The sequence below is a fragment of the Trachurus japonicus genome, chromosome 2 (assembly GCF_045865225.1).
Source record: "Trachurus japonicus isolate A0001 chromosome 2, Traja_1.0".
Taxonomy (NCBI): Eukaryota; Metazoa; Chordata; class Actinopteri; order Carangiformes; family Carangidae; genus Trachurus; species Trachurus japonicus.
The window spans coordinates 10,643,616-10,657,768 of NC_140908.1; the positions used below are offsets into that span (position 1 = coordinate 10,643,616).

At 44.6% G+C, this 14,153-nt stretch overlaps 2 protein-coding genes across 3 annotated transcripts; one reads left to right on the forward strand and one right to left on the reverse strand.

Annotated features, from left to right (window-relative positions):
* Positions 1 to 3,487: 3,487 nt before the first annotated feature.
* On the forward strand, positions 3,488 to 10,662 carry LOC146990848 (gap junction gamma-1 protein-like). 2 transcript variants are annotated; one of them, XR_015037779.1, is made up of 6 exons: positions 3,759 to 3,867; positions 7,879 to 8,150; positions 8,251 to 8,476; positions 8,553 to 9,236; positions 9,376 to 9,534; positions 9,570 to 9,604. XR_015037779.1 is itself a non-coding variant. In XM_085800695.1 (5 exons), the coding sequence occupies exons 2-5, from the start codon at positions 7,911 to 7,913 to the stop codon at positions 9,387 to 9,389; spliced, it is 1,164 nt and encodes a 387-aa protein (XP_085656821.1). In that variant the 5' UTR covers positions 3,488 to 3,867; positions 7,879 to 7,910; the 3' UTR covers positions 9,390 to 10,662. The 2 variants fall into 2 exon arrangements, 1 of the variants encoding a protein (XP_085656821.1); XM_085800695.1 differs by having other exon boundaries at positions 3,488 to 3,867; positions 9,376 to 10,662.
* Positions 10,663 to 12,018: 1,356 nt separating this feature from the next.
* Positions 12,019 to 13,254, reverse strand: inha (inhibin subunit alpha). Its single transcript, XM_085803431.1, has 2 exons — positions 12,845 to 13,254; positions 12,019 to 12,755 (listed from the first exon to the last, which is right to left on the reverse strand). Exons 1-2 carry the CDS (start codon positions 13,125 to 13,127, stop codon positions 12,019 to 12,021), a joined length of 1,020 nt encoding a protein of 339 aa, XP_085659557.1. The 5' UTR covers positions 13,128 to 13,254.
* Between the last annotated feature and the right edge of the window lie 899 nt (positions 13,255 to 14,153).

A 14,153-nucleotide genomic window follows, 5' to 3' on the forward strand; every position in this document is an offset into this window, starting at 1 on the left:
ATCAGTTTAGTGTGAAGTGGTGATGAAACATGCAGGTGGGCAAAAATCAAAAGTGCTGCATACCGCTGAGTATTCAAGCCTTTAGGATTTGCACTGCAGGGGGTTAGGAAGGAATTTTGAGCCCCACGAGGCACTCGCCCCACCCCCATTCTGATTTTGGCTATTGCATAACCTTTGTGACCCCCAGATCAGACACATTTCACTTCTCATCAGCAGAAAAATTCAGTGGTTTTTAGTTTGTTGGCCAGATACCAAAATGTCATGTAAATATTATAACATAAAAAGCACTTATTCATTATTTTTCTGTTTAATATGCAGTGGTGAAAAGGTGGAGATGAATAAGTTCATGCCTCACTTGGACCACATGTGAGAAGTGGAGGAAAGCAGGGTGGATAGTTAGTATGAGAGGAAGCTGGGATGCAGCCATGGCGATTTGGCTGGGCGCAGACATCTGGCCTGATTTGACTTCCCACCGTCTCCTCCAAACATTTCAGGTCCTCTGGTAAATCAGGAGCATTACAGCTGCACTGTGCATGACAGCAAGAAATTTGTTGTTTTGCTGAACGCTCAAGTCAAACTAAATTCTTGGATGGTGGGCCTCTTCTTCTAAAGGCTGCAGTCACGCAGTGCTCCGTCAGGCCGGTGGGCTGCCAAACTGTAGGCCAGGGGATAAGGGTCCTCAGCAAAAAGAGGAAAGACTATAGTTGTAATGTTGTTGCACTCATTTAACTTTTTGGCATAAAAAAGCATGTCTAATGGCATTGACAATCATGTTGTCTTGTGCTCTATGTATAATTTTTTTGGAGCCAGATATTTATATTTCTAATCCATCCCTTACTCTGTGGAATGGTGAAACATAAAAGTGCTGCAGAACCTTCTACAGTAAATTTGATGCAGTTTCACAGCTTGTAGCACCTCTGTGTGTTCAACAGTAGACTTTTCATTTTATGCTAAATAGGATGTGCGGCCCCCAAGCTATGATTGGCTGCACCTGCTGGGGCGTGACTATGTGTTCGTTAGCTGCGTTCTGATTGGAGCAGCACCGACCTGACGTCATTTAGAACCGAGTGAAAAACCTGGCAAAGCAAAGGCCGCGGTAGCGAGCTAATTAGCCTCATGATCTAGCCGTGAGCTAATTCGTTGAACCTTGTGGAGTAATATGGAGGCGCTACTACCGATAAAATAAAAATAAAAAGTAAACTAAAATGGAGCGACGTGTGGCGCAGTGGGTAGAGCCGGCGCCCCATGTAGGCCTACAGAGGCAGTCCTCCGTGTAGTCGGCTCCAGTTCAAATCCCGTCATTCCCATAGTGCATATAGACTGACCCACCCAATCAACTGGAAGCAATATGACCGAAATGCTATTGGAATTTATACCTAGCTCGACTGGTAATATGCAAATTAGCTGCGCGCGCGGTTGCCTTAACGTGATTGGCGTGACACCTAGTCCGACCCACCAATCAACTGGAAGCAATTTGGGGCCGAAGTTGGGCAGTTGGTATTTATACCTACTGTAATATGCAAATTAGCTGCGCGGTTGCCTTAAAGGGATATTAGCATTTGTGGGGTTGTATGATCTACAAATAGCCCCTAAGTACTTTTATTGCAGTAGAAGACTCTCTGCACTCCTCCCGTTAGCAACGCCAGCCCATAGCCCTGCCCAGAGATTTACAACATACAGTGTTGTGAACAGACCCAAAGAAACTGGCCTATTTTCGCAGCCTAAAAGAGGTTTTACCTGGAAAAAAAATACACAGTTCCATTGTTCACTATAATATAATTTTTTGCAGTGCAGAGAGTCTTCTACTGCAATTAAAGTACTGAGGGGCTATTTGTAGATCATACAACCCCACTTAAAAAAAAAATGCTACTATCCCTTTAACGTGATTGGTGCGGCACCTATTCCGACCCACCAATCAACTGAAAGCAATTTCGGGCCGACTTTGGGCAGTTGGTATTTATACCTTAGCTACCGACTGGTAGTATGCAAATTCGGTGTGTGGCCCCCAAACTATGATTGGCTACAATCGCTGGGGGTGATACCCATTAATTGAATGCCGATTGGTGTGGCACCTGGCCCGACCTGTCAATCAACCGACCGCCGTTTGTGCAGTTGTTTTTGGACCGGACTGGCCTAGAAATGACTCAAAGTGAGCCCACACACTCCTTTGGTTGTTTTCTTCCGACTATTATAGTAATCATTATTACAGAGGAGTCAGGTTTTATATTCATTTTTGTTTTAGGAAGCCAGTAACTCGTTTTTTGCCCCATTTCTACCCCAGTTCACTTCGTTTATTGTGTATCAGTTTCCTCCAGTTCCTTACCAATAAATAGCTTGACTCAACCAACTACATGTTTTTTTGTTTTTTTTAATGTTGTCCTCATTTTTCCGAAACAACATCTTAGTTATTTCTCTCTTGGTCCAGTTTTAAGCTGTATTTTGTGGATATATTGCGCAGCCCATTAAGATCAGAGGGTGAACTGCGTTTCAGAAACATGTCTCAGTATAATAGCAACCAATTTCAACAACAACACAAACCACAGGCTCCAAGATGACCATTATACTGAATCCACACCTCTCATAAACTGGACAATAAACTTAAAATGAAGTGACAGCTGTATAAAAATGTCTATTTGTGTTTTATTTTGATTTTATTCCTGTTTTATTAAAAAGATATATAATTATGATGAAATATAGGCTATAGCTACACATCCACACATAGGAAGCCAGATCAGTTTGATTATAGACTAGGGCAGTGGTTCTCAAAGGTTTTTACATCAAGGACCCCTAAATTGACACAAAGTAGACCACGGACCCCCATTTTGAAGCAAATGCCAGAAATACACATATATTTGTTCTGAGACTGAAGAATATTAAATTTTTATTAAACGTGCATTCAAATTAGGGCCAATGGCATGGATTTTTGGAAATATTATAGAGACATTTATGGAAAAAAAGTGGTACAATTTCCCCAAAAACATTTAAACATTTCTAGAACAAGTGGTAAAAATTATATATATATATATATATATTTTTTTTTTTTTTTTAAAAAGTCATAAAAATTTTCCAGAGAGAAGTGGTAAAATTTCTTAAAAAGTTTTTTAAATTTCAAGAAAAAGTTGGGGACCCCTTTGAACCCTCTCAAGGACCCCTGGGGGTCCCTGGACCCCACGTTGAGAACCACTGGACTAGGGTAGGCTACTACATATTGTGATCCTATGAAATTCCTATAAAGTGTCCACAGAGACCTGGAGGTTTAACTGTGACACTCAAACTGCATCATCATATTATCAGACGAATAATAGGATCCCCACAGTCCTTTGTCGTGAGGGCCGAACGGTAGTCAGCGTCGTGGATCTCAGGTTTCAGGCGAGAGGGCCTCCTCTGAATGGGGCCGAGCGGTGGAGGAGGTGCGGGAGGAGGAGGAGGAGAAGGGGGGAGGAGGAGGAGGGAGGAGGGGAGCCGCCAGGAGCCTGCGGGAATCAGCAGAGCTTTCTTTTGTCCTCTTGTTCGGCACCCCGACACATGGGGTCAACACGGGCCGGATGGGTTCAGACTGACGGCTGCCTCGGACGCGGACGCACGCAGACGCGAGACGAGAGGAGCGCGCGCTTAATTAGGAAAACCTGGTCGAGCAATTAAGCACGAGGAGCGAACACGGCACGCGCGCGGATCGGAGCGCAGAAGGTGGGTGTTTGGCACCGAGAAAAGTTCGTTACGTTACGACAGATTACTCCCTTTTCTTTTACAGCTTCATTAGTTTAGCAGAGAAAGTTTTTTTTTTTACGAGCTCAGAGGGTTTAGGTCTAAATTTACCAAGTGGGTTCCGCGTTACGAGACTTGGATCTAGCTGCAAACCGGAGAGCGGTGAGTCGACTGGTGAGGAGAGGAGAGGAGAGGAAACTTAACCAGAGTTAGGAAAAGTTGTTGTTAGTGCGACTTTAAAGTGTTAAAAGAGAATCTGGTTTGATTGAAGTGTCCAAAACGAGTGTTTAATGTGAAAAAGTTTCCAATCAGAGTCTGTAAAAGCTCCTACACGGATTTCCTCTGTTTTTTTTTTAATGAGTAATTCTCTTACCAACAATCATTTTGGCTATTTGGTCTGTGACTCTTTGAAATGATGGCTTCATCCTCTGATTCACCGGATTTTCGTTTTCACCCACTAAAGCTTTATATTGGCACGAGTTTGTTTTCCTCCAGAAATGCCACAATTTCCAAAACAGTTGAGTCTGACTCAGCAGAGCGTGTTCACAAGCCTGCAGCAGCTCTGCACACAAACCTCCTCTCAACTGCTTTTTTCAAACTCAGAAAGGAAATGTGTGATGTGGATGAAGTGTTTGCATGTTTTATTTTTCCCTGCAGATTCAGGAGTGGAGTTTTTTTTTCTTTCTTTCTTTCCTTTTTTCCCCTCATGGTGACAGCATCTACAAAATGTCAATCACTCCCTCTTCTTTACTGTCTTCTCCTCTGGCTGCTCAGGCTTCATGGGGATTTCATGTGCCCTCTGTCTGCTCCCTGAACCCTAAAATCCAGCTCTCTGCTTTTGGTTAGGCAGGAATGTTAACTCGCCTTCGCTTTGTCCAGATCCTTTGCCCAAAAAACTCTCCATCCCCCTCCTCCTTCTCCTCCTCCTCCTCCTCCTCCTCCTTCTTCTCCTTCTCCTCCTGCAGACGAGTGGCTCCTGAAGCAGAAAAGCCATTAAATCAGTTGAGCCTGGTTTAGCTGCTTCTGTTTAAAAGCTGTTGGGGATGGTGGCACTGCGCTGTAAGGAAAATGTTTGCGTTTGCTGGAGCCAGGAATCCAGTTTGTCCAAGTCAAACACAACCAGTGGGAGATGAGCTACCTATCTATTTGTGTCTTTATTTAGAGAGTAGCATTTACAGTGTGTTAACAAGGCCTGTTATAAAGGGTTTCATCAGGGTAAATTTAGTCTGCTGCTGTGGTTGGAGGGGGAAAAACTCCTGAGAAGAGCCTTTACTCTTCCTCCACTCTTGGAAACTTTTAAATGGAGGATCTAAACTCCTCTTTGGAGCCGTAACACCTGCTCTACGAAGTTTATATCACAATAAACAGGCTAAAAAACCCTTAAAGTAGAGTTTGACCCACTGGTGGCGCACGGCCAGCGTCTAAAATTACAGTTACTTTCTCTCGCAAGAGTCACAGACTGAAATAATTTAGCAGACAGGAATAGCTCAGTCCATTCAGTGACATTTTTATGTGTCAGACATCGTGTATCTACTTGTGTAGTGGATTCAGCCTTTTCTGAGAACACTGCTTTAACATTTAAAGCATAAATCTATAGGGAAATTGTAATTGTATACAATGTATGGATGGAAAGAGTTTGCAGGCTGCAGTGGCTCTGTTTGTGCAGGCCAAACTCTGCATCTGTGCATCAGCTGACCTCAGAGCAGCGATAAGTTTGTTTAAAGTGGCACAGGCAGGCGTGAAGCAGCATTTTTTTTGTTTGTTTTTTGGAGGTGACATTCAATCACAGGCTGTTCTCTCTCCTCTCTTCTGGCAGCTCAGCACGGCTGGAATTGCCTTCTGTATTATTCTGATATTAGATGACCATTAGTGGTCGGGGGCTTGCGGATTCATGACCATAATGCCTCATTTTCTCCCAAGATGCTTTTGGTCGCTGTTTTGCATTTCAGGGTTCGTGTCCTCAGAGCAGTTTGAGGGCTGGAATATCAGATCTCAGCGTTTCAGCGGAGGAAACCGAACACGGTGGTAAAAAAAAAAAAAAAAGGGGTCAGATCGGTGATGTTTAAAGGGAGCATCCACCTCATTGGATGATAGATAAGACTCTGTAGCTGTGAGAAACCAGATGAATGGAGGTTGGGTGGGTGGGCGGGGGTTGTAATTGTATGGTAGGGGTAAAACAGATGTCATCTTGCAGCTGTATGCTGGTCTCAGGGTCACAGAGTTGTCTGTTTTGTCGAACACTTCACCCATTCCCACGACTGAACCTACATTTTAGCACACACAGGATGCTTTTTATACAGATGACGGTACGAATACTCTGTAATAGATGAGTCTTTCCTCTTTTAAAAGTGTGATTTAGCTCCACATTTAGTGCATAAAACCCTTTAAATACTCTGGATCTGAGTGTTTCAAGGTCCATAATTTTGACTGTCTGGATCTAACCAAGACGAGCCAACTTCTAACATGTGTTTACAGCTTTGGTGTGGCTAGTGAGTCCCTGGACGTCGACATGAAGGCGTGTGTCTCTCGGTGGAATATTTTTTCTGGTCAGGCCGGGGCAAGTCCGACTCAACATTTCTCAGCGTCTGAAGGTGCCAGTTTTAGGAGGAATTGATGAGTAACCTGGGCGAGCGGGCGCCTCGCTATCGCGCCCGACGTGTCTATAGATGCCGGTGATGGCCAAAGACTTGTCTTGTGGCAGTGAGTCTGAAATTAGGAATGTGGAGACGGTCTTCCAATATGGCATTAATATCAGAGGCTGTTTTCTTGTGTCCTGTCTGGGATGTTAAACCAAAACCAAACTATTTGATGCAGTAATAGCTGGGAGGGATTTTCTGAAGTCTTGAGTTTTGTTCCTAAAACAAGCTTTTCTCTAAAACGCTGAGATCCAACTCCGTCCTGTTCTTCATGTCTTCAGGTTAAAGGGATAGTTCAACATCAAATTGGCAAATGGGCAAATTGGCCCATTGTCATAATCCCTATAGTTATTGTCGGTGCAAGCTATTTTCAGAACGGCGGAGCAGAGCCGCGAGCTGCTCAGAGCTACACTACGGAGGCTAATGGGATTTCTTGGTTTCCCTCATCAAACTCATCAAATACACAATCCAACAACTCAAAAACGTGCATCAGTGGTTTTGCATGAATTTACCCCGAAAACAACTCTGTGTGGTAACGTTCTGTTATTATCTCATAGCGTGGTGAATGTGCAGGTCACAACTTGTCCACCAGAGCGTTTTGGAGTTGTTGGATTGTGTATTTTATGAGTTTGATGAGGGAAACCAAGAAATCCCATTAGCCTCCGTAGCGTAGCTCTGACCAGCTCGCGGCTCTGCTCTGCCGTTCTAAAAATAGCTTGCACCGACAATTACAGGTAACGAACCTACTCCTAAAACTATAGGGATTATGGCAATGGGCCAATTTGCCAAAATGTTGAACTATCCCTTTAAGGTGTGAGCTTGTGGGTTTTTTTTTTTTTTCTTTTTGTTTTTTCAAAGGATTTAAAGGGATAACTTCTGGCAGTTTGACAGGAAATAAATTCCTTGCCTCATTCACTGCTTTAGTATCATAATACCTGTAGTGCAAAGCCACAGCAGGCCTCCTCATGGCTAGCAGCGACTTGCCAGCCGACACTTGTTTGATGTTTGATTAAGCAGCTCGAGCTTTGGCACAGCAGCGGGCTGCAGGAATGTGGGTTTACCAAACTGCTACCAAGACGAGTGCGTTCTGACCAGCGGGGACTGATTCAGTGTTTTTTTGTGAAGTTGACGCATGGATACCTGCATGTCTGAGAGGCCTGTGTCTGATTAAAACCAAGCATGGGGCATGTGTTTACTGCTCCAACCCTCCAGTTGAGGTTTCGCCCGGATACTTGCATGCTGTATTTACACATGCACGTTCGTTTTAATCACTCTGTGGAAGTGTAAACCAGGTAGTGTGGTTCATTTTCACACTTTGTTGGTCCATTGAGGAGAATTTGAAGTCAAGCCAGCAACAAATGTGTGTTCATTAATAATGTCTCCACAGATTTTTAGTTTAAGTTTCCAAATGGCTTGTTTTGTCCAACCAAAATTATAAAACCTGAACATTTTCAGTTCAGAATCATAAATGATGAAGAAAAACAGCGAATATTCACATGTCAGATACTAGAAATGGTCTTTTCTCTCCCCCATCCAGAGCTGATTTAGCTCCACAGTCACCTTGGCACCATGAGTTGGAGCTTCCTTACTCGTCTCCTGGATGAGATCTCCAACCACTCCACCTTCGTGGGGAAGATCTGGCTGACGGTGCTCATCATCTTCCGCATCGTGCTGACGGCCGTCGGCGGGGAAACCATCTACTACGATGAACAGAGCAAATTTGTCTGCAACACGCAACAGCCCGGGTGCGAGAACGTGTGCTACGACGCGTTTGCGCCGCTCTCACACGTCCGATTCTGGATCTTCCAGGTGAGCTGCTTTTCACTCTTGATCAGAAACACCAAAGTGTCCCCGATTTTATTGAGTTTTGCTGAAATTTCAACCACCTGTGCATATGTTTTGTCTATAGGTTATCATGATCACTACTCCAACCATCATGTACCTGGGCTTCGCCATGCACAAGATCGCCCGCATGGACGACAGCGAGTACCGGCCCATCGGGAACAGGAAGAAGAAGATGCCCATCGTCAGCCGCGGGGCGGTCCGGGACTACGAGGAGGCCGAGGACAACGGAGAGGAAGACCCCATGATTGCGGAAGAGATCGAGCCAGACAAGCCTGACAAAGCAGATAAAAGTAGGGCAGCGGAATGTCACTGGAACATGTTGATGATCCGTGGAACAGGTTTCTAATCGGAGCTTTTCTTTTCCAGCCTCAGAGAAAAAGCATGACGGTCGTCGGCGGATTCTGCGTGACGGCCTGATGAAAGTCTACGTGTGCCAGCTGCTGTGGCGCTCGTCCTTCGAGGTGGCCTTCCTGTTCGGCCAGTACGTCCTCTACGGCTTCGAGGTGATCCCCTCCTACGTGTGCACGCGCTCGCCCTGCCCGCACACGGTGGACTGCTTCGTGTCCCGGCCCACGGAGAAGACCATCTTCCTGCTGGTGATGTACGTGGTGTCGTTCCTCTGCCTGCTCCTCACCGCCCTGGAGATCATCCACCTGGGCATCGGCGGCATCCGCGACACCTTCCGCAGGCGGGCGGCGCTCAACTCGCGAGGCCCCCTGTCCCCGCCGTCGGCGCGCTCCATACCCACCGCTCCGCCGGGATACCACGCCACCATGAAGAAGGAGAAACTAAAAAGAGATCTGAGGGATTCCCCCATGGCCGACTCTGGGAGGGAGAGCTTTGGGGACGAGGCGCCCTCGTCCAGGGAGCTGGAGCGGCTGAGGAGGCACCTGAAGCTGGCCCAGCAGCACCTGGACCTGGCCTACCAGGCGGACGAGGGAAGCCCGTCACGGAGCAGCAGCCCCGAGGTCAACACAGCCGCTCAGACGGCCGCCGAGCAAAACCGCCTCAACTTTGCTCAGGAAAAGCAGGGAGAGGCGAGTGAGAAAGGTCAGAGACAAATTCAAACGTTTAAACTTCCAAACCCCTCCAGCACCGTGGCAATTAGCCCATCACGCTGTTGGCTGATCAACATTTGCTGACTTAGAGAATACTTTTCTCATTCATCTTGTTTTCTCTCTTCTCCTAGGAATACATGCCTGAACGTGCTTCCTGCCACAAACGTCTGTCCTTCCATTCCTACTGGCCTTAAACACATTGGGGAAGCACATATGGGAATGCAGTCAGACCACTGAGGGAGACCAAAGCGTGAATGTGTGTGTTTGTTTGTGTGTGCGTGTGTGTGTAAGTGTGTAAGTGTTTGTATGCATGCGTGGATGAGAGAAATGAGCCTTTCAGTATTAGGGGTCAGTCGAAAAAGAAAGAAAAAACGCTGACCAAGCTGTGTTGTGACAAATGGTTCATCTCCACGACTCTAAACTTGAAAGCCTGCCACATATCGAGTTTCTGCTTGCCGACCTACGTCCAAAACCTCGACTGTGCCTTCAGCTAAATCCTTGTCTACACCCTGTTCTTTCACCCACTCAGTGTTTTTGTGGCCGTACAATAATCCTCATCCATTTCAGACATTGCAAGGATTGCCCTTAAGCTTAAAACTCCTGGCTGAGTGAATTTTTTTTTGCTTTGTTTTGTTCTTTTTTTTCTTTTTTTTAATAGAATGTCTCCAATTATTAATGTCTCAGTTTGTTGAGGCTTGTTGGCCTCCGAGAGAAGCTCAAACAACACAGCCTTTGGTTATGTCATTTCTGGAGCGTGTGCAGCAGGCTTAACCTGTGCAAGATGACTCATGTTTAATTTAAACAGATTGGTTGTTAGGGGGATTATTGTTTATTAGAAAGGGCCCACACCATTTCTGGAAAATGACGGATATCCGAATCCTGCATATTTACTTACAATCATCCAAAACGTTTTACCTGGAAAATGCTTGAATTCTTTATCGACAAGAAAATGTTCCAAGGTCCAAATGTTCCCATTCAATTTATTTTACCAGCTCCTTTCTTTCTTTCTTTTTATTACGACTTGACCAAAGCTTAGATGACTATCTTTTTGTCAGAAGGAAGTATGGGCATCATGAATATGAATGCCACCTGTTTCACATGACTGCTGAGAAGTAGGCAAACCTTTCTTCCCTAAATTATGTAATATAAAAAATGATTTACTAAAGTATGTTATTGCATAAAGTTGAGGATGTAATTTCACTTTTTGGGGATTTTTTTTTGTTTTTGTTTAGTTTTTTTTTTGCTAACCAGCTGGAAACATCTGTCTTCTAGGCTACTGTCAACAATGAAACTCCATCCTTGTCTTTTGAAATTTACATTCTTCTTTGGTGAGACATATTTTCCATCCTTGACATGGGCCACTACTCCTCCTCTGTGCTAAAACATGGATGCTTTCGTGCATCATGGAAAAGAGAAAACACACACAGTGAGGAAATGATGACAGTTGGCTGCTGACACACAGCCCGGTGCCATGTAAACACATAACCTTTCAGTTCATCGTGCGACTTTTGATCAATAGCTTTCTGTGTTCATGCAGAGTTCATACTTACTCATAGCCTGTCGGTTGGTTTTATGATCTATTGCTGGAAAAAAAGAAAAAAAAAAAGAAACTAGAGATTTGCCAAAGGAGCTGTTCGATGCTGTATTCTTGTAATCATCTCACTTCCAGTTTTGCCACTTATTGCAAGGTACGACATTCCAAACAGTTTATACTTCTCTTGTTTTTTCTATTGCAAGTTTTGTAGTTTTTGTAACTGTAGAGATTATTTGTCTTCAGAGTAAATAAATATATTTGAACAAGATGTTTTGTCTTTTGGACTCGACTCTTTTCAGCAACAGAATTCCAACTTGTAGAAAGATTTGTCTGTTGAAACCCTGTCGTTTCAGCAGATAAATTGGTGAACATATCAGAATTTACGAATTGATTCCTCATCAACCAGGGACCTGTGGCATAAGAAAGTGTAAAATATTCTCAGCATTTATGGCATTTACAAAGAAAAACAGGAGCATTTCATGTTTTAATCTGTGATTTTAATCTATAATACACCAAATCAGTTCACACCAGAAGTACTGATGTTTAAAAGTGGGCCTGCACTGCCCCCTAAAGGTCAGAATCAAACAATGGACAAATGATACAGTCATGGCCTTAATTTCTACTTGGAGATTGTTACTAAAGTAACATGACATGCAAAAAGCTGGAACAAAAATGTTGATTCTTTAGCATTTTAACTGCAAAAACTTATTTAACAGTATTATTGTATACATAGACATCCAAGTCAGACCAAAGTGCTTTACAATTATGTGCAAAACAAGAACAACAATGACAGTAGAATAATAGAACAGTTTAAAACAGTGGGTAAAATAATGGAGTATTAGTACTATGCTGAATCAAATACTAAGGAAAAGAGATGGGTTTTTAGGTGTGTTTTGAAGAGGGAAATTATTCCACAGTTTTAGGCCAGCAACTGAAAATGCTCTGTCACCTCTGGTTTTTAATTCTGTATGTGGGATGGAAAGCAGAGATTTATCTGAGGATCTAAGGGGAGGAGAAGTGGAGTAGGGAGTGAGGAGTTAGCTAGTGGAGTGAGGCCAATGCAGGGGGAATATGTCACTTCTCCTGGTACCAGTAATAATTCTAGCTGCTGCATTCTGGACCAGCTGGAGATGTGACAGGGATGCTTGACTAATTCCAGTGTAAAGAGTTGCAATAGTCTAAATGGGAGGAAATTAACTTTTCTAGGTCTGTGATGGACTTCTACTGTTTACAGTGCAATTCAGATACAAGCACACTCTTCAGGTATGATGTTTGGCAAGGTCTCATACTTGAATGAGTATCCACCATCAGATGTGGTAGTGATCCTCAGGGATCTCATGCTCCCCGGGACCGGAGCGCAGCACTGAGTCATCCCCAGCGTCGTAGTGGTCCGATCCAAGGCCGAGCAGTTGCCATGGCAATAGAAGAAAGTCAGCATCTTGGGGTGGACGATCCAGTTTTCCCAGCCCAGCTCCTCGAAGCTGATCTGGATGGCTTCCCGGCGGCAGTCGCTGTGCTGCGGCCTCTCCTGGGAGGGCCGCTGCAGCAGGTCGATAGCAGAGGGAGACCAGGGGATGGGGACCGGGGCGTGGCGGGGTGAGCGGACTGGACCGCGAGGCTGAGCGTGGAGGTGAAGAAAAGGCATCTTGTCTGGTTCAGTGGCGTGGCACCCACAGGTCAGACAGCGGACCTGGAGTAGAAAAGCACCGTGGGCCACAGAGACCAGCAGGCTGTGGTCCAGGTGGTAGGTGGTCCATCCGTCCGAGCTCCTGCTGGATGGAGCCTCTGCTGCCTGGAGAAGCTGCTGCTCCGAGGTGACGATGAACAGCTGAGCAGAAGAGTTGGCTGCAGCTTCCTCGCCAGCATAGAACCAGAAATGTGCAGACGTGACCCGGGTCTCCTGGTTGTTCATGGAGGGCTGGAAGTAATAGGTGAAGTGGCTTTCAGGGGTTGACTTGGATCTGGCACAAGAAGAGTCTGCCAAAGTAAGATTAGATCAGATTAGAGCTGCATTTATGATAATGTGCATGTTCTACATTTGCATTAAGAAAAACAAAGCTTCTCACCAGAGCTGGGGAAGAGAATAATTTGAGATATTTCCTGGTTTGGATTGGTTTGGTGGCTGACCCAAGACGTCCTGCTGGTCCTGGGAACCCTCCGATGCATGTGCCTGGCTTCGGGCTGTGCCGTGTCCACACCAGGACTCTGCAGCGTGGCCGCAGGTGGCCCCTCCACCGCCAGGCCCTCCAGGACCCGCTCCCTGAACCAGGACAACAGTGCCTCCCTGGGCAGCTCCTGTCCCATACAGGCGTGAAGCAAACACAGGCTGAGAAGAGCACAAAACTCCATGACTGCAGTGCAGACGGGCAGAGTTTCTTTGAGGATGCTTTTCCAATCTGCTCCAAAAAACAGTGTCTCTGCTATGGCTTTCCTTATTCTCACATGTATTTGGTTGGCGCTGCAGCTATCTGGGTCTGTGTGAAGTCTGCAAACAAAAGCATTTTGTTGCCAACACAAAAGATAGCTACTGTAGGAATGGCCTTGACGGTTGGGATATTGCATTATCTCTTTTAGTAGCTGTTTCACACAGCTTCAAGGGAATGTGTCTGCATGTTTTATTCCCTTCTTTTGTTTTTCTGTTGTCTATCTTATAGTTTTTTGCACAAAAGCCCAGATATCAGCCACTGGGACATACTGTGCATGTGTTTTTTGATGCAAAGCACAGAAAATGGAAAAGAATATATTGTCTTACATGTAAAAGTCTGACATGTGTGGGACAATTAAGATACATTCTGCAATTTTCAGATGCTCCTTCACAAAACCCCTGATGTTATAATCTGTCATGTATGAATATCATTGGCCCCTGCAATTATGAAAAGTTTGAATGATCTGAAGCTGAAAGCATAGGCTACCACAACCATACACACACCTGTTTTCCCACTACACAAAACGACTTTGTCTTCTGTAAGGGAGACCTTTGTGTGGCTTCTTTATCTGACTGGCCTTGAATCCTTCAAGTGTGTCTCTGTAAAAAAAGAAAAAGAAAAAGAAAAAAAAATCCTAATGTGTGTTTCTCTACAAGGACATTTTTATCAGAGGCCTATTTTTAAGAGACCAAAGAACAGTTGTTAATGCAAGTTTTGTATTTTTGGTTTAATTTTTAAATGACATGCTTCACAAAATGCAGCTTCACTTGAAAAACACTTAAGTAAATAATAATAATCACAGATCCTCATACATGTGAGGGAAAAAAATGTAAAATATAGCAAGAGGAAAAACAAAAGGCCAAGCTGATGTAGAATTTCAGAATAAAAGCCCTCTGAACTTTCATATTTCGCTGTATTATGTACAGTAGGATTAATATTTATTAAAAGA

Coding starts and splice junctions, on each gene's coding strand:
- inha (XM_085803431.1), bottom strand. CDS start 13,127: ATGGAGTTTTGTGCTCTTCTCAGCCTGTGTTTGCTTCACGCCTGTATG. Junction 12,756..12,844: donor TATTCTCTTCCCCAGCTCTG/GTGAGAAGCTTT, acceptor TTACTTTGGCAG/ACTCTTCTTGTGCCAGATCC.
- LOC146990848 (XM_085800695.1), top strand. CDS start 7,911: ATGAGTTGGAGCTTCCTTACTCGTCTCCTGGATGAGATCTCCAACCAC. Junction 8,151..8,250: donor TCCGATTCTGGATCTTCCAG/GTGAGCTGCTTT, acceptor TTTTGTCTATAG/GTTATCATGATCACTACTCC. Junction 8,477..8,552: donor GCCTGACAAAGCAGATAAAA/GTAGGGCAGCGG, acceptor TTTCTTTTCCAG/CCTCAGAGAAAAAGCATGAC.